Here is a 20974-nt window from a genome sequence, read left to right on the forward strand (position 1 = left end):
CACTTTTTTTCCAATTAAAGCTAAAAAATCGTGGTGCAAGATATATGCGGGGATTTTCAGAAACTAAAGTTTTCAGGAAAAAAAACGAAAATAGTGTGACTTACCAAGAAGCTCTTATTTGCTATCACTACATTTGCCATCGAGAACAGTTTCTTTTGTGTGCATCGTCAAAGTCATCTACCCAAGTAGCTTCACCTTCTTTCCCATTATTTCAAGCAAAAATTACCAGTAATCTACAAGACTTGATATACGTAATGAACAATCCTTCACAAATTACTAATGAGAAGTAAAAGCAGAGCAGCTATGAAGAGTGCAAATGATTGGCTCGGTATTAACAAAAGATTGCACGAACCAAAGACAAAGGCAAGCCAACTGTTGAGTTGAAATGCTAATTCTCTTCAACCGAATTCCATAATATCTGAAACACATTCACTATATATTTCTTAGTTTTAACACGTTCATGACAGGGGTGGTATCAAGCAAACCATGTGTTGCACCTGCAACATATGGTTTTGCTTGAGTCTATACAGCAGTTTCTGTTGGAGGATAGATGTGATTCATTAGTGCCGTTTTTATTCCAGTTGCCTCTAATTGCACCATTTGTTGAGAAATATATTACACAGACTGCAAATGTTTCTGTACCTTATTCAGTGATATAATTAAACTACTTGTTTTTCTTGGTCTTCAGTATAGTGACACTGCTTACCGCAGGGAGCGAGTTACTATCGCCAGGACGTGAATGTCGTTGCGATAGTAACTCACAATTTGAGTAGGATAATTCATACATAATATATAATTTATTGAGAAATATATACGTTTAAAATAATTCTTTTTTTCTTAATAATTATTCCATACGTTAATGTTGCATAGCCGAAAATGGCCACATACCCCCTGAAGACCCTTCGCATACCCCAGGGGGTACGTGTACCACACTTTGAGAAACACTGCCATAATGCATAGCATACATGTCTGAAAGGATATGTGCTTTGCATTGTGGGATACTAAGGCAAGTGATGTGAAGTTATTAGCCTCTATATATGAGGTGCCAGTTCTGAAGATACTTCAGGTGCAAACTTTGTTTGCTTACACTTGGATAAAGGATTAAGCCAATAATATAATTTCTTGGCATCTTTAATTTATAGTCTTATTTTTGTGAGGTTTTAAAGGTGTCATATTCTTGAGGCATATTCATGAAATTGCTTTTCTATAAATTACAAAAGACAGTGTTTCTGGAAATATTATTATTATTCCACTCTCCATGGAGTAGTCAGTAGAATCATTGTGGGAGGTTCATTCAGCTGGTAACATATTTATCACACTGAATCTTAAAATCCTTCACACTCACATTAACAACACATTCCTATACTGCTTTCCATTCTCTGACGATTCTTCTTTTAAAAAAAAATCTACTCTTCACAACCCTCTGGTTTACTAGTATATGTCATCAAGAAAAACTCCCCCCCCCTTTGGAGAATTGAACTAAGAGGGCATTCAGGTAACCAGTACATACAAGAGGGCATTCAGGTAATCAGACTAATTGCAAAAATGTTTTATCTGTGTATCTGAGCTAGAGCTTTGAACAGAATTCATTGGCCTGATGTTACATATTTTCCATTTCCCCAATAGTAGCAGGAGAGAAACTGGCATATAAAGGCATGGGGGAGGCGTTAGCTAGGGATGCATGGCAGTATTTATTTTTTATTTTTTTTTTTTTTATTTTTTGTATATAGCACTTTTTTTCACATAGAAAAATATCCTGGTTGTAATACAAGTCAATAAATCAGTACTGTTAAATAAAAATTTCTTAATGTGAGAAATAGTATTTGTAATGGAAATGTTAGTAAATAACAATGTGCAGTCATCATTGTCATGAGATCTTCTTGTTGTACTTTTTAAGTTTTTGATGATCATAGAATTCTTAATTAGCAAGGACTTTTTTTTAGTATAATTCTTTTAAGATATTTACCAGAAATACTGGTATCTTGGAGTAGATATTTTTTATATATAGCAGGGGTGGCCACAACATGGCTCATGAGCCGCATATGGCTCACATCCACACATCACATGGCTCTTCACAATCTACCAGGAAAAAATAAACAAAAAGAGGAGAGACAACAAAAGTGAGGAACAAAATAAAAAAAAGAGAGTGAGAAAACAGAATTAATAAAAATTACTGCAATGAAAAAAGTTTAATTTGAAACACAACCCTATAATTTTAAAGTTGAGTTTAGTTACTTATTTACTAGTAGAGTAAATAAGTAACTAAAGACGGTCTAGTAGAGGCCTTGTATCCATTTTCTCAGTAAGCAGAATAGTTTTAAGGTTCACTATGTTGCTGGTTGAAACCAGTCACAGTGAGTCTGATTCCATGTAGTTTGTAATAATAGTGATCTTCACCATTTGTATTTATTTATTTTTTGTTGTTGTTTGTTAGTGTTTAACTGTAATAACTAATTGTTTTCTAATTGAGTTATTTCAAGTTTCTGTACTGTATTAGAGCAAAATGTAGTTAATTTCACTTGACACAAATTGCATTATGTTATTTTGAGAATTCTAGGTGCTCAGAGGTCATTAATAACATTTTACTCTATAAAATTCAGTTATATTTAAAACATTAATATTTTCATGCATCCATTGACTAAATTCAAAATATCTCAATTGAGTTATGAAATTGCTGGTTTTTCTTATCTCCAGTACCAGTTATTAAAAATAATTGTCCTGCAAATAGAATTCATTTCAAACATTTTCTCCTTCCCAAGTGAAAAGTTAGTGCATTCATGATATAGTCATTAATTTATCATTAATTATATCATGAGTGCACTAATGATATAGTTGACCTGTTTGGCTGAGTGGTTATTCCGCTCTCCAGCCAAGAGGCTGCAGGTTTGAATCCTGTCATGCACATGAATGTTTGTGGGTTGTCCTACTTTAGGAAATCTGTGACCTTTTTTATTATTATTATTATTATTATTATTACGGGCAACTCCAGGGAGTCATTAGACTCATCGAGGGAGCCCCCAAATCATTTTCATCACAACTATTCGACATTCATACAGTATCTATCATACCTCGCCTTAAACTCATTCACTGTCACAGCATCCACCACAGACTCAGGGAGCGCATTCCACTCATTCACTACTCTAAAAGTAAAGAACCCAGCTCTAACACCTTTACTAACCACACTTTTGCCCAGTTTCCATGGATGTCCCCTAGTCCTCCCACAACCAGCCCTGTTCTCAAAAATATCTTCTGAATTAATTTTATAGAAACCCTTTAGTAATTTGAATGTCTCAATCATATCTCCCCTCCTCCGCCTATCAACCAATTTTTGCAACCCACAAATGTTCAAACTGTTCTCATACGGTTCATTCCACAGACCTGCTATCATCTTGGTCACTCGCCTCTGGATCCTCTCCACCTCCTCCCCATCAAGAAGAAACCTAGGTGACCAAATCTGAGCACAGTAGGCGAGATGAGGTCTTATCAAGGCTCGATCCAGAGGAACAATAACCTGCTCGTCTCTGCTTGTCAACGTATTCTTCAGCAACCAAGTGATTTGATGAGCTGATTTGGCCACTTTTGCAATGTGTCCCCTAAATTTCAATTCCTTATCCACCAACACTCCTAAATCTCGTGCCTCATCAATTTCCTGGAGCACGGTTCCACCAATGCAGTAAACTGCCTCCCATTTTTTCACCCCAAAATGCATAACCTTACATTTTGCCACATTAAATTGACATCCATTCTCCCTAGCCCAGACCTCCAATCTATCCAAATCATCCTGCAAAATTTTGACGTCATCTGCATTCACTATTGCCCTACCCAACTTTGCATCATCCGCAAACAAATGAACTGTTCCTCTCAGATCCTTTCCTATATCATTTATGAACAAATTAAACAGCAGTGGTCCAAGAACAGATCCTTGTGGTACACCACTAGTCACAGGCCGTCTTGTGGACTCTACTCCTGAGTAAACCACTCTCTGATATCTCTCCGTCAACCACCCTCCTATCCATCTCACCAACCCTATGTCCATTCCCATATGCTGCAATTTACTGATTAGAATTCCATGTGGTATCCTGTCAAAGGCCTTAGCAAGGTCCAGCAGAATCACTGTAAACCCATTACCCTTATCCAGTTCAGCCGTCACTGTGTTATAATACGTGAGCAAGTTACTGAGGCATGACCTACCCTTCACAAAACCATGCTGTCCCCGATACAGTATCCCATTTTCTTCTATCCAATCTTGTATTTTCCTCTTGACTATTTTCTCTAAGACCTTGATAATGATTCCTGTTATGCTGATTGGCCGGTAATTTTCAACAGCAGCCTTGGAACCACCTTTGTGCAGTGGAACTATTTTCCCCTCTTTCCACCCCCTTGGGACTGACCCAGTCCTGAGGCTCAAATTAAACATAATGGTCAAGGGCACTGACAATTCTTTTGCCGCTTCACGTACGACACGAGCTGGTATACCATCCAATCCTACAGATGTATTGACATTGAGGTTCTGTAACAGACTAGTTACCTCTACCTCATTCATCACAATTCCAGTATAAGCTGTTGGTTCCTCCATTTCCGCAAGGCCACCACCTGGATGATATACTCTTGCAAAGTGCTCGCTCAGTAATTCCACAACATCGACTGAATCAGTTACCTCCCTACCCTCAGCATTTTTTAAGATCATTCTACCATGAGCATTTTTCCTTTTACTTGCAACATATTGAAAAAACTGTTTGGGATTCTCTTTAGCCTGCATGGCCAATTTCCTTTCGTAATCTGCTTTTGCTTTTCTTACCACCCTTGTTACCATCCTGGCCTGAGCTTTATACTGTTCATGCACCTGATGGTCACCCTTCTCCTTAAATTCCCTCCACAATTGTTTCTTTTTTTGCAGCTCAAGCTTAATAGTGTTATTTATCCATTTAACCCCTACCTGATTTATTATTCGGACTCTTGGTATACAGTCAACCATTGCCTCCTGCAAACAGTTCTTGACCACCTCCCATGCACCATCAACATCCAGCCCTTGCAGTTTTACATGCCATGGCATTGAGCCAAGCACACACCTAAGCTTGTCATACTTACCAGCCCGATAATTCCACATATACCCTGTCTTAATTGTAAATTCGACTCCTTTAGCCACCTCCCAAGTCATGACCTTATGGTCACTCTCACCAATTGGTGGCAACAAGGTCATGTTCGTTACAGCCACATTCTCAGTTGCAATTACTAGGTCCAGCACTCTCTGCCCCCTGGTATTTTCCAATACATGTTGCCGTAGATAGTTGTCCCTTAATAACTGCATAAAATCCAATTCCTTCCTCCCATGTGCCCTCTCCTCTTTCCAGTCAGTATTACCATAATTGAAATCACCCATAATAATTACCCTCTTTCCATTCATTTCTTCTATTTGCTTATGCATACTATTCCCACCATCCACTCCATCACCCGGTCTATAGCAGCACCCAATTGTATATTTTGTTCTGCTAGATTGTATCTCACACCAAACAGCCTCAAATGTGCTTTTTTCCCCATCCTGCAGTTCAACTTCTATACTCCTTGGCTGAAGCTCATCAGCTATCATCAGTAACACTCCTCCCCCCTTTTTATTCACCCTGTCACTCCTGAACACGCTATACCCATCGCATTCAATCCCACTAGCTTTATCATCTTCTGTCAGCCATGTTTCACTAATACCGACAACCTGTGGCCTGGAAGTGCCAACCATGGCCAAAAACTCTTCCTTCTTGTTCCTAATACTCCTGGCATTAGTGTACATGAATCGCAGAAGCCCATTTGTCCCATCCCTACTTTGATTCCTTATACTAATTATCCCATTCTGATTTGTTGTCCGTAGTACTCGCCCGGGCATAATATACTCATTCATACACTTAACTGCCCCCCCTAAAGTCTGCATATCTACTCCCCCCCCCTCTTAATAAATCTAGTTTCCCTGAGTCTGTACATCCACTTCCACATCATTCATCAACACTCTTTCAAGTCTCCGTACACCAACTCCATTCAAATGTAACCCATCCATCTTATATAAGTCCTTTCGCCCATCGAACTCATTCCACACATCCACAAATTCCACACCACTCTCCATGCATAACCCACGCATAAAGTCATTGGCAATTATGGCCCTCCTTCTAAACACTTCGCTGTCATACCGCGGTAAGATACTCACCATCCTAACTCTCTCACTCTTCTCTTTTGCTACCTCAAACAACTCCCTCACATCCTCTATCATTTCCATTTTGTCCTCTTTCAAATCATTCGTTCCTGCCACTATTATCATCTCTTTCACCCTCTGTTTTTGCAGTCGAATAGATTCGCTGACGTCCTTTATGTTCGCACCCGGCTGGTACGACTTCGTTAAACTCTCAATTATTACGCCTCTTAATAGCGAATCCCCATACAGCACTCGCTCCTTCATTTTATTGACGTTTACGTACATTCTATTGTTTGCCGTCAATACAGGGAAGATTCTGCAGGAGTGAAAAGAATATATGGTAATCCCATTGCACAAGAGTGGTGCAAAGACCGATGTATCGAACTCTCAACCAGTCAGTATCTTAGGAGTGGTGATGATTTTGGAAGAGTTAGGGCTCGCATTGAGAAATAGGTTGACAGTTTTTCTAGCAGAAGACTGCACTATCAAAACCCGGTGAGGTATGGGAGTGAGCATATAGCATCTATGGACCTCAAATGTGGGGGGAGGAACTCTGATGTGTTTCTCATATGTGAAAAAAAAAAATTATAAATCTCAGTGAAATTAGGAAATGAAATTTAGATGATAATAAGGGGAAAAGTTCTTTCTTAAATGTTCACCCTGTTTGGAATTGAATGGACTTCATTTTCCATCCTTTCCACACTCATTTTATGTATGTATGATATGGCTTGATCTCAGTGATTATGAATTGTATTATGAAAATGCCATAAATAACAGTAATTGAGGCTACATTTTTTAGATGCCAAGAGTTGAGAAATCCTACTTCAGTTTAAACTGCCTTACCTCTTTTTCATGGATTTTTCAGCTGGTATACATGTAAATATTATAAAAATTTATAAATTTTTAGTTACAGAAATAATAGTAGTAGTTACTACTATTAATTAAATATATAGTGATATTTATATTATAGTGATAAATATATTGTGATGAGTATTTAGTAAGTTATTATGCTGTTGAACAGTAACTTGTGCCACAGTAATTGGATGGAAAGGATATCGACAGAAAGTGTTTAAAAAATACTTAAATGATATAAGAATATGTCCCTAGAGTTCAAAAAATAGAGTAGCAATGGATTGATGTGTATGCTAATTAAGCAAGAGATTCATAAGAAAAATATGATGTGGAAGGAATATCATGTGCATAACGATGTCAGTTATGATAATTATAAGCAGCAGGCCAGAAGAGTCACAAATGTTGTACAGAAAGGTAAGTTTAAGTATGAAAAGAAACTGGCTCTGCAAGTGAAATACAACCAAAAAGAATTCTATCCTTATGCTACAAGTAAAGGAAAGAAAGAATGAATTTTAAAGAATAACTCTACTGAATGCAGATGGTATGTAGATGACTGATGCAGAAATGGTTGTTCATCTAATGAGCAGCCATTTTGCTAAAAGCTATCAGCATGGTATATGTAACATTGAACTCACTGCTACCTCTTCACCATATGAAGAAACTCATGTAGATGAGGAGGAAATACTAGAGCTGTTTCATAAACTGAATAAGAATTCTGCAATAGGAACTGATGGGATATCAGCACAGATGCTGAAAGAGTGTTCAGCTGAAATGGCTATTCCTTTGACCATACCATATAATTTGAGTCTTAGCACAGGGAAGATTCTGCAGGAGTGAAAAGAATATATGGTAATCCCATTGCACAAGAGTGGTGCAAAGACCGATGTATCGAACTCTCAACCAGTCAGTATCTTAGGAGTGGTGATGATTTTGGAAGAGTTAGGGCTCGCATTGAGAAATAGGTTGACACAGAATCTCTACTTTGCAATGAACAGCATTGATTTACTAAGGGAAGATCATGTTTAAACACCTTACTCACATTCTATAATAAGGTTAATGATGAGTTAGACAATAAAAATGGATACACCATGATACTTTTGGATTTTGCTGAGACTTGACAGAATACAACATGCAAGACTGTTGCATAAATTGGAGAATATAGGATTGGATTATAAAATATTAGTGTGGATAGGAGGATGGCTGACTGCCAGATATCAAAAAGTGGTATATGTGGGAGCTGAATCGGCAAGATTCAAGGTAACTAGTAGCATACCTCAAGGATCAGTTCTTGGTTCATTGTTATTCAATGTACATTAATGACATTGGGAAGGATTTGACATGTGACATACAGCTATTTTCTGATAATGCAAAGGTAGGTAGGGTATTCAGGAGTGTGGCTGATATGCATTAGTACTTGCAGAATGATTTGAATAGGCTGGAATTGTGGGCATGTGAAAATGGCTGTCATTTCAATTGTTAATGTAAAGTCATGTGTTTTGGTGTCATTAGATATTCAATGTCATATTATATTGATGGGATTATGCTTGAAGAAACTGACGACTCTAGGGATCTTTGAGTTTTAGTAGACAGAAAGTTGAAGTTCAAGGATGATATAGCAAAAATTGTAAATACAACTCAGAGAATAATGGCAATGCCGAAACAAACTTGACATGTAAAGATAAGGAAATCATTTTGCCTCTTTACAACCTTGATAAGACCTCACTTATACTGTTGCATGCAGGTGTGGTCTCTGGTTTCCATTGTAATTCTGATACATTGCAAAGAGAGAGAGAGAGAGAAAGAGTGCAAAGGAGAGTGTCAAAAATGATATCAGGATTTTGGAATACAGATTATGAAGACAGATTGAGAATTTGTAGGCCACAGACACCAGTAAACAGGAGAAAGAGGGGTAATATGATGCAAGGGCATTCATGAAAGATGAGAATGAATGCTGTCAAGAAGGGGGGTGGATAGGCTAGATTTTTCTTTCATAGAGTAGTGCGTGATTGGAATAGATTGCCATTTGATGTGTGTGCGTGTGCGCGCAAGTAACGTGAATGAATTCAAGAACAGGTATGACAGCTGGTGCGAATAGTATGGCCTCCCTTGATGAATTTCTGACTCCCTGTAGGTCTCTCTCTCTCTTAATAATAGTTGCTTAAATGCATGAAGTGGCAGGCAGGTAAAATACAATGAAGATTTTTCAACTGGTATATATGTAAACATCAGATTAGTTAATTTTTTTTTTTTTTTTATTAAAATTACTGAATTGCTTTCTAGTATATGCAGTCCATGTAGTGCCATTAAAATTGAACCAAGTCCAACATTGGTAAAAAAGAATGTCAACTCTTTTTTTATTTGCTCTTTACTAAATGCTTTCTCTTTTTAAATTGTTTTATGATTAAATTTATATATCTCTAAAGAAAGCCTTAAAATGCTAGAAAAAGCAAAAAAAATCATAAAAAAACTAGAAGGTGCAAGAAAAAGTATGACTTAAAGAAATGAATGAACCTTCTTTGAAATAAATTTATTTAAAGATAAATTTTATACATTGTAGATAATTTTTTTTTAAGCTTTTACAGACATCTGATAGAAAATTTATCATCAGACATTCCTCTCCCCCTCAAAAAAAAAAAAGATTTTTGATAAATATTTTCAATAATTATCACTTGATAATTAGTTTACAACTATCAATTACTTGATAATTGTAAACTAATTGGATATCCATTTAACATACAGTTAAAAGTACAAAGAGAGTTTGTAGTCCTGAAGGTGTGTTAGAATGGTTTTGAGTCTTAAAGAAAAGAATAGAGATGTCCTCATACTTTACTTTGAGCACTTCTTATGTCATAGAGAAATATATAAAATGCAAACACAGTTGACTCTCACTATAGCAAACATCATTGTAACAAACTACTGAAAAAATCTCAAAGCCTCATAATCAGAATGTTATTCTAAAAGAAATTCATTATAGCAAACTATTCACCATAATAGATTATTCTTGCATTCCTCCAAGTTTGCTTTAGTGAAAGTTATTCATATAAAGTAAAGCATAACATGTGATTTTATATTAGTTTAATTGAAAGGGTAACTTTTTTTTTCTTTTCTTTTTTTTTGAAACAGATATCTGCAATTTAGCTGAGTTAATTGGATTTTTACTGAAGTCAGCATCCTGGATCTCTTCAGGGTCTTATGTTATTACAAAGAACAAAACTCTGTGTTTATACCAAATTGTTTGTTTTTCTTTGTGTCCTGGGGTGGAAAAGTGTCAAGGCAGTTGATGAAAATTAATAATGCCTGCTGCAGGACTTGGACCTGGTAGCAATGGTTTAAATTACGTTGGCAATGAATCTTCTTGGATTTGTGATGTGTGGGCAAGTAATATGGAAGATGAATTCAAAGTTGTTCGTCAAATTGTGCAAACTTATAAATATATTGCCATGGTAAGTTTTATGCAGTTTAGTGTAAGTTTAAATACAGTGTATAATATTATACACTGTATTATAATAAATAATATTTACAGTGTAAAATAAGTTTAAATACAGTGTATAATATTTGATTCATATATGGTAATAAAAATGCTAATATGTTTGATTATGAATCTGCAACGGTTGATTTTAGCCTGTAATCAAGATTATGTAGACAGCTGAATAATTTAACATCAGTTCTTTTTCTTGCAAGCCACATACATCATAGTGACATATGTGGTCACTGTTACACGATACTTTGCACTGTCTAAACATTGTTGTGTACACTTCTTTTGGATGTAATAAAATACATTAATTTATAGTGTATGTTTGCTTTAACTTTGTTCATTATTTTATTATTATAATATTAGTTTAAAGCTTATAGCAAGTATTACAGATCTGAAATAGTTTGCAAAAGTTCCATGTTGGGTCTCAAGAGCAGGATTTCCAGAATATATATAAAAAATAAAAACACAAATAAAATAAAATCAATTAAAAATAAAAAACAATCTTGAACCTTCCCACAGCACGAATATACTACTATTTACAAAAACCTTTTGTGGGTGGAAGTCATAAAAAAAAAAAAAACAGTATTGCTAATGTTTTCACCAGTAGTTATTTAATAAAAATTATGATAAAAACTGGTATAATAGATATGAAGTCAGATGAACATTTTGCTATGATGCTCAGAGAAAACTGTGGTAAAATTCTAATGATTTTACCTCAACAGTAGTCAGTCTTTCATGGCCAGTTCAACCAAGAAAAGAGAAATATGCTAAAACAGTCTACAAAAACTTGAACTTATATTTATGGTGTTTTGCTAGTAAAAGCAGATTTTTGCTCTGTTTAGATTCATGATCAGAATGAACTGGGAGTGAACAGAAAAATGCTGATCCAAAGCCAATGAATTTGCTTCCCCCCCCCCCCCCCCCCCAATACACACACACACACACACACACACACAAAAAAAAAAAAACAGAATATCACTAGTAATAGTACTGTTATCCCAATTATAACAGTATAGTAAAAGAACCTTTTGAAAGTACCAAGGTTGGTTCATGCATCACCAAATCTTTCATTAATCTGCACAATGTTTTATTGAAATCGGAAAAAGAATGTCAGGTAGTATAGTCCGACCACAGAAGGGAGAGCTCTCATTGTGCAGACTGCCAGGAAGAGTCAGTTCATGTTGAAGGGGAGAAAGAAATAAGGCGATGAACGAATTGGTCAACAACACACGAAATCATGTGCTTTTATAGGTAAAATTTTCCAACTGTTATACAAGCAAAATAGTTACCACTTTAAAAACTACAATGATCATAAAAGAGAAGTTAATTTTCCAGCGTGTAATAATAAACAACTCATCCCACAATACGGATTGATTACCCTATTATCGGAATGGATTCTCCTTCTGTTGACATGCGCAGAAGTGTCAAAGGGTCTCGTATCTTTGGGCATACTATACCATAAGTTTTTACAAAAGAATGGATATTCAGAAGTGAGAAGTGCTATTTTTCATTCAGCCAGTTCCAGTTTTCACCTGAATCATTAGCTGTTGGCATTTTATCAGGAAACTTAAGTCCCTTTGGGGATGGTAACGGAATGAACTTTATCTGTCATCCGTATATCCACACTTTGTTCCCGAGTTAACAGCAACTACAACCAGATGTGAGGTCAGAGTGCCTGGAGGAAAAAAAATCAAATAGCATTTGAATGAGTCAGTACAGCTATGCAGTGTGTGTACGTTATGAATCATTACTGTTTGCAAAGCAATATGTGTACCACAAGATTTAACATTTCATGTATTGGTTGGCTTATGTATTATTCCTCCAGAACTTGTATTTTCTTCCATATTCTCATACCCTTTATTTATTTTTTTTATCTTCATCATGGCTTCTTCATAGCTTACAGGTATGAATAGGAAAATATATACAGCAGTATGAATATAAAAGTAATCAGAATAAGGTCTTAATAATTGAAAGTGGGCCCAAATCACTCTCTGTGCCAACTCCTGTCTGTTGGTGTATGCATCTTGTCTCTAAAAAATTTGTCAAACCTGCATTCTTAGTCAACTTCTGCTTCAATTTGTTTGTCTGCAGACAGCAAGAGTACTGAATGCAGGTGAAGATATGTCTCAGTTGGATTGTCAACTCTCTCCCCATGGACTGTTCTGAATGGATGTATTGCTGCATATCCTGGTAATCTGGATATGTTTTCCCTTGTTTCAGAAGATTATATAAACTGGTTGTTTAGTTAATCTAGTTAAATAAATTGAACCTCTGATTTATATATTACTGTTTAATGTTATTGCATTTCTTTATTAATTCTTCAGTAGTTTGTCACCCATTTCTTTTGGCATGTCTTGTGACTATAGTTGATGCTGCTCCTTTGTAAATTGGTTGCACATTATGAGCCAGGTTCTACTTGTGGGTCACTGGGCATAGGACAATCGTTGTGCGTTGTCTCAGTGATGGTTTGTTTGGTAGAAATGGTCATCTTTCCATTGATACTTATTTGCTATTTTAGTTTCAAAAAAATTAAAACACGGATGTTTAAGAGTTAAGGCTGGATAACTGGGAGGAGATCTTCGATATTCTCCTTTTGGGGAATACAGAGAACTGACCAGGGCTTCTGACCTAATGTCCAGTCCTCACTTTCTCATGATATGCAAGAAGCCATACTTGCATCAACGGAAAGAAATGGAACCACCAGAAGAATTGGATAAGTATCAGATTGACATAATAGGTGTTACCAAAACAAAGAAGACAAAAACAGCTGAGATCTTTCTAAGCAACGAGATGTTATATTTAGGAAATAACAATTAGGGAAAAGGAGTAGCTATAATATTAAACACTAAAAATGAGGATAATCTTGAATGGCAGTCAATATCAAGTAGAGTGATGTGGATTAATTTCAGAATGGGGAACTAGACATGAGACTTAAGTAGAGAAGTTGCTTCTTCTCTACTTAAGGCCAAACTTCCTCCTTCCAACATATCTCTTTCTGAAATGAAATCTTTACAGTCCTTGAGAAAAAACAATCACCTCATTATCACCAAAGCTAACAAGGGGAAAGCAACAGTAGTTATGGACTCAGCATATTACAGAAGAAAACTTTCTCTTTTACTTCGAGATCGCTCCACATATCAAGAACTTGATTATAATCCAACCAACAGACAACTAAAAAAATTAAATTCTCTCTTAGATGAAGTCATCAGTTTAGATAGAGACACAATTGAAAGACTTAAAACTCATTTTGCAAGACCTCCTAGATTTTATGGTCTTCCTAAAATACATAAGATTGACGTTCCTCTTCGTCCAATAGTAGAGTATATTGATTCTCCTACTTACCGTATAATCAAATATCTAGTTAAATTATTGAAATCTCACATAGACAACTCTAGTTCCTTTCTAAAAAAAACTCCTCAGATCTCATAGAAAAATTGAAAAATGTCTCATTGCAACATACAGATCGTATGGTGAGCTTTGATATAGAATCTTTATATACAAATGTACCTCTCAAGGAAACTTTAAAATTACTTGCTGACATCTTTCCAGAAGACATAAAACTATTCGATTTCGTAATACACTCTGGATATTTCTTATGTCAAAACAAATTTTACAGCCAAGTAGAAGGAACGGCCATGGGAAAGCCTCTCTCTCCTGCTTTCACCAACTTTTATTTAGAACATCTAGAAAAAGTCCTCTTCTCATCTATTTTCCCTCAACCATCCTTTTGGGTAAGATATATAGATGACATCTTTACTGTATGGCTGCACAACAAAGACTCCTTACCTTCTTTTTTAAACAGTATCCATTCTTTACATCATCGTATAAAGTTTACTATGGAAATGGAAGAAAACAACCAGTTATCTTTTTTAGATGTTCTCCTCATCTGGTCACCTTCGAATACTCTTACAACTACATTTTACAGGAAACCAACGTTCACAGGTCGTTATATTCTTAAAGAATTAGCCCATCATCCTTGTCAAAAAACAGGAATCATAAAATGACTAATCAGAAGAGCCAAAACTAATTGTTCTACTTCTAATTTTCTGCAGAAAGAACTTTCTACTATCCAACAACACATGAAACTCGATGGCTTTTCCGAAAAGCGTACTCAACTTCTCGATTCGTATAATCCACCACAAAACAACAAAGATTCAATTTGTCGAGTTCCAATTCCATACATCTCCGGGATTTCGGAACCTATTGCAAGAATTCTGATGAAATATGAGTTAACAGCTACGTATTCACCTATTAACAAATTATCTTCCCATTTTCCTTCTCCTAATGACAAACGCTCAACTATGTCTCTTCCTGGAGTTTATCAAATTCCCTGCAACTGTGATCTCTCCTATTTTGGACAAACTGGACGTTCTCTTGAAAAAAGAACATCAATCCTCCAAGAACATCAATCCTCCATTCATCACAATAAACCTGAAAAATCTGGATTGGCTCAGCATGGGATTGAAACTAACCACAACATCCTTTGGTCAAAAACTCGCCTCTTACATAGATCCCGTTATAAATTTGAATGTTTATTCAAAGAAAGCATAGAGGCCTTACTCCATCATCCTAACCTGAATTGGAATGACTGTATATTTATATCAAAAATCTGGGAAAGCCTAATCAGGATAACTCATTAATTCATATTAATTTAATATTATTTAATATTATTAATTAATATCTTTATTTCAATCATGTCTCTGCTTAAAAATATTTCCTTTAATACTTAGTGATATAAGTATATCACACACCTTGTTCTATTTTTAAATGATCTATTGTTAGTATTCCATCTTGTATTTTTTAAAACTGTTCTTGTAGTGCCACTGAAGATGGTCTGCTATTTCCAGACCGAAATATTTGGTTAATTAAATATCTTTCTTGTGTTTACGTGCTTATATTATTCGGAGTAGTTATTACTACCACCATGTTCCAACATAAATAATAAGTTTAGTGTAATCCTTTATCCAAGTGTGAGCAAACAAAGTTTTTGCCTGAAAGTATCTTCAGGACTGTTGTAAGGTAGTACAACACCAGGCAACTCGTTGCAAAGGTGGAAAAAGGTCTCATCATTCATATCTCTGTATCTCCCATAATGCAAAGCACATCTCCTTGCGGATATGGGTAATGCTATGCATAAAGGCAGGGGCCACTACCCATACCGGTTTCAACCTTTATTGAGGTCTCGTCAGTGGGAGCCAGGCCCAGTAATGGAGACATCAAGGCAGAAGCAATGAGAGGTCATCCCAACCTATACGAGTTGCCAAAGGGTGTACAACTTTATTATTAAATTACTCTGGATTCAGAGAAAGATGTTGAGAGTTTATTTTTCACTTGGTTAGACTATAATAAGTTTAGTTTAATCCTTTATCCAAGTGTGAGCAAACAAGTTTGCGCCTGAAAGTATCTTCAGGACTGGGGTAAGGTGGTACAACACCAGGCAACTCATTGCAAAGGTGGAGAAAGCTCTCATCACTCCTATCTCAGTATCTCCCATAATGCAAAGCACATCTCCTTGTGGATATGTGTAATGCTATGCATTAAGGCAACGGCCACTACCCATACCGGTTTGTTTGCTCACACTTGGATAAAGGATTAAACTAAACTTATTATAGTCTAACCAAGTGAAAAATAAACTCTCAACAACTTTCTCTGAATCTGGAGTAATTTAATAATAAGGTTGTACACCCTTTGGCAACTCCTATAGGTTGGGATGAACTCTCATTGCTTCTGCCTTGATGTATCCACTACTGGGCCTGGCTCCCACTGACGAGACCTCAATAAAGGTCGAAACCGGTATGGGTAGCGGCCCTTGCCTTAATGCATAGCATTACACATATCCGGAAGGAGATGTGCTTTGCATTATGGAAAATACTGAAATAGGAGTGATAAGAGCTTTCTCTACCTTTGCAACTAGTTGCCTGGTGTTGCACTACCTTACCCCAGTCCTGAAGATACTTTCAAGCACAAACTTTGTTTGCTCACACTTGGATAAAGGATTAAACTAAACTTATTATAGTCTAACCATGTGAAAAATAAACTCTCAATTCCAACATAAAAATGTGCACAAATTTACGTGGAGAAGAAGATGCAAGAAATAAGAAAAGTCTCATTGACTGCTATTGTTGATAATGATGTTTTCCCAGAAATATGTATATGCAGGACACGAATATACAGAGGATTTGAAATAGGAAGTGATCACCATTTGGTGTTGAGCAGAATAAAATTGAACTTCATATTGAAAAGAAGGGTGTGAAAGTTTTGAAATGAATCAAAATTGAAGAGTCTATCAAATGTGAACTGTAGATGCAAATACACAAACATTATTCAAGAAAAATGGAAAGATTTTGAAAACAAGAACCAAACCTTGGAGATTCAGTGGCAAATCCTAAAGAAAACTTTGATCGATTCAGCCAGAGAGGCATATAGCGAAGTAATCTCATTATATGCCAGCCTGCTTGGCTGAGTGGTTAGCATATCCATTCTCCAACCAACAGGTTGTGCGTTAAAATCCCGCAGTGGGTATGGATGTTTGCGATTGTCTTTAGGTGGAAGATGAATTTCATCGCCTGGTATGAGACCACCACCCTGCTTATTGGAGGCCTGAAGTGGCTGAAAAAGTTCCACATTTGGTTTCTGGAGCAAGGCTTCCAAACATGTAAAATAAATAAAAAAAAAAATGATAAATAATTATATAAAAAAAAAAAAAATTCTTAGCCCACCCACTATACAAATGTATTATAGGTTTAGTAATAATCTTTGGTGGTGGTGGTAACCACATTAAAAAAAAAAAAATCTGCAAGATAGAAAAATCAGAACCTTCATGATGGACTCAGGAAGTTAAAGAGGCAGTCAAGGAAAAGAAGACTGCATGTTGAAAATTACTGGCAAGTAATTCACTTTGTGCTCTTAGGGAATACAGAGAAAAATGTAAGAAAACAAAGCATTTTGTAAAATTATCTAAACAAAAGTCATGGGAGGACTTTGGTAAGACCATTGAAAATAAATATCAGGAAAGTGGTAAAATATTCTGAAAAAAAGCTTAAAAATGGAGGAAAGTGTACTGTTAATGGAATTACAGATGATAAAAAGACATGAAAACTGAGGATAAAGTTATTCTTGATGTATAGAGTAATTATTTTGAAAAATTGCTAAATGAAACAAGCAGTGACAGCATAGTGGTAGAAAACACTTAACAGGAATGCCATCTGGAATATACGAAGTGGTATCAAAAAGTTTCGAGACTAGGTTTGTAACACGCCAACAGATAGCAGTACAAGGCTGCACGCACAATCTTGTTGTGCGTGCACAAAAATGCACGCACACCTGCATTACCACATCTGCGATTTCATCATGGACAGCAAGTTAGAACAAAGAGCAAATGAAATTCTGAATGAAACTGGGCAAATCTGCCACAGAGACATTGGATATGATTTGGCAAGTTTACGGCAATGCTGCAATGAGTTGTTCAAGGTGTTTTGAGTGGCACACATGCTTCAAGAGCAGAAGAACATCACTGGAAGACGATGAGAGATCAGGAAGACCTTCAGCGAGCTCAACCCCAAAAAATGTCGAAACCATTCAGCAACTTGTGCATAAGGATCAGCGCAGAACACTCCACAACATTGCTGCCATTGTCGGTGTGTCATACGGAACAGTCCAGGCAATCCTCACATGTGATTTGAACATGCGCCGTGTTGCTGCCAAGTTCATCCCCAAGCTGCTGACCCAGGAGCAGAAGGAACACCGTGTTGAAGTCTGCCAAGAACTTCGTCAGTGTGCCGTGGATGACCCATCCTTCATGTCGAGGATCATCATTACCTGTGATGAAACTTGGGTGTACAGGGAACGACCCTGAGATGAAGCAACACAGTCTTCAAGTGGAAGAACCCATCATCTCCACAACCAAAAAAGGCAAGGCAGGTCCACAGCTCGACCAAGTGCATGCTCATCGTCTTTTTCGACATTCGCGGCATTGTGCATCGAGAATTCGTCCTTAAGGACCAGACCGTCAATAGCGAGTTCTACTGCCTTAAAACCTGGCACTGCCTCAAAACATTAAACTAGCAGCTGTATACAAGACAGTGTTCAAACCAATTTTAACTTAATAATCTGAGAGCTGTGTTAGAAATAAAACTTGATCAAATAGATATGAGAGTCCTGAAAAAGGTTAGAGGGCATCAATGGCAGTATCATATTAAAACTGAGGATATTAGGAATGAAATTTACATTGTTAACATTCAGGAATGTATTAGCAGGTGGTATGGCCACGTAAACAGAATGGAAGAGGAAAGATTAGCTAAATAAGTGTTCTTTGTCAGGATAGCAGGATAAAGACTCAGAGGAAGACCAAGATGTAGGTGGATTGATACAGTAAAGATGCCTTAGAAGACAGAAATATAAGATTTAATAATATATTGGAATGCAGATAGATAATAGGCTGATCTGGAGGGAAATTGTCGATAGAAAGTTAGTAGTGATGTAACTGATTATTAAATAACTTAAGGAATTCACAACGTATACTAGAATATAAATTAAATTAAACTTTAATATATATTACCAATATTTTGGCAATGTCATGTTGCCATCTTCATGGGAACTTAAGATAAAGACACGTGCACTCAGGCACTAAACACAGCAAATGAGGAAGAAGCGAGGAAGCTGCTGTTTTTCCTAAAGTCCTGATGTGCCCCCTGTCGTGCTATATTAGGTATTCTTGGCTGTTGGGCTGAAGTTCTGCTGATGTGCGTCTCCCAAATTTGGGGTAGTCTCATGCATCCAAATTTGTTGAGGTTTGGCATGTTTCTTAAAGCTGAGGCTGATTCCATGAATAGTCTTTCAAATTTGAACTTGCTGTGGTGTATTATTGTGGATGCATGAGACTACCCCAAATTTGGGAGACGCACATCAGCAGAACTAAAGCCCAACAGCCAAGAATACCTAATATAGCCTAATGGGGGGGGGGGGGGCACCATCAGGACTTTAGGAAAAACAGTAACTTCCTCACTTCTTCCTCATTTGCTGTGTTTGGTGCCTGTGTGCACGTGTCTTTATCTTAAGTTTCCATGAAGATGGCAACGTGACGTCACTGAAATATTGGAAATATATATTAAAGTTTAATTTAATTTATATTCTAGTATACGTTGTGAATTCCTTAAGTTATTTAATAATCAAGTATAATCAACGTATATAAGCCTTTCTACAAGAATTAATGATGTAACTGTTCATGTAGTACTATCATAAGATCCTATAGACCCCTTGAGGATAGGTATATGTCAGGAATTTGATGATGAAAGTTAAAACGAGAATATAAAAGTACAGAGGCAAAGTTTTTTATATGGTACATACTGTGTTATGGTCAGAGTATAAATGCGCCTACACCCCCAAGGACTCATTGAGGGAGGGTCGATTTAGACTCATAGTTAAATGTATGGCATCCCCCCCACCCCCTTGGATGCAGTTATTGAAGATGCATTCAACACAATCTAATGGTAGCATATTCCACACTCACAAGAAGAACCTAGTCTTCATGTTTTCTAATTGCACCCTACATTGCATTTCTTCCAGGGAATCCCCCCCCCCCCAAAAAAAAAGTTCTACCTTCACCATTTTGATAAGTTGCAAAATCTCACTTCAATCTATACCATAAGACTGTTATTAACTTGTATGTTTCTGTCATATCTCTTCTCCTCTGTCCATTCCTCAAGCTTTAAATCACATTACTTCAGTCTGGGCATTTCTGGATCTTTTCAGCTCTCTCTCTCCTCCCATCTTTTTGGAATTCAGATGACGATATTTATACACAGTAGTTTGAAAGCCTTGCAAATTAGAATAACTTCTTTATTCCTACAGTTATCTAGTATACCGTAACAGCCACATTAGTAACATGGCCCTTTTAGCTCTAACTCATCCACAATAACCTTCTGATCTCTAGATTCCTCCAACAAATTCCCATTAATGTAATACTTTGCATGCAGTGTCTATCTCTCAAGCCCCTCTATCATATCACCAATATACAAAATAAACAGTCTGGTACAGAACCTTGTGCACACCATCAGTCACCTTTCTCATAGACTTAGTACACCTTAGTTACATATTTCTAATAGGCTGTATTTAAGTAATTAATTTCCATAAATAATGTAGAGAACACAGACATGTAGGAGTAAGAATGTTATGATTCCTTTGTATAAGGCTTTGATCAGACTTATGGTAGTGAACAAATTAATCTGAAAACTTGCATTTTAAAGAAAAATTTTAATTTTGCAAGAAATTAAGTACAAAATTAAAATCCAACCCTTACCTTATAATTTATCTGTGCTCCTGTGTTCCTTGCGCTGCCGATTCCTGCCCGTACTCTTCCACATTTTTTGATGTCTTTCAGAAACTGCACGTATTTTTCACATCTTCGACACATTGGCGGAGTGTTCTAAGAAAGCACCTGAAAACTTCTGCAAAAGTAATCAAACGTCCTTCAC

At 36.5% G+C, this 20974-nt stretch overlaps 1 protein-coding gene across 3 annotated transcripts in view; it reads left to right on the plus strand.

The window, feature by feature from the left end:
* LOC150109179 (CCR4-NOT transcription complex subunit 7-like) overlaps positions 1–20974 on the plus strand; it is a 173850-nt gene that overhangs the window by 66693 nt on the left and 86183 nt on the right. For all 3 annotated transcript variants that reach the window (XM_090405960.1, XM_090405980.1, XM_090405970.1), the window contains exon 2: positions 10151–10470. In XM_090405960.1, the coding sequence (XP_090262086.1) occupies positions 10321–10470 (150 nt within the window). In that variant the 5' untranslated portion in view covers positions 10151–10320. The remainder of the gene's footprint in view (positions 1–10150; positions 10471–20974) is intronic.

This window comes from Typopeltis vanoorti, chromosome 2 (assembly GCF_054136105.1).
Source record: "Typopeltis vanoorti isolate ZY-2024b chromosome 2, IOZ_Tvanoo_1.0, whole genome shotgun sequence".
Classification (NCBI taxonomy): Eukaryota; Metazoa; Arthropoda; class Arachnida; order Uropygi; family Thelyphonidae; genus Typopeltis; species Typopeltis vanoorti.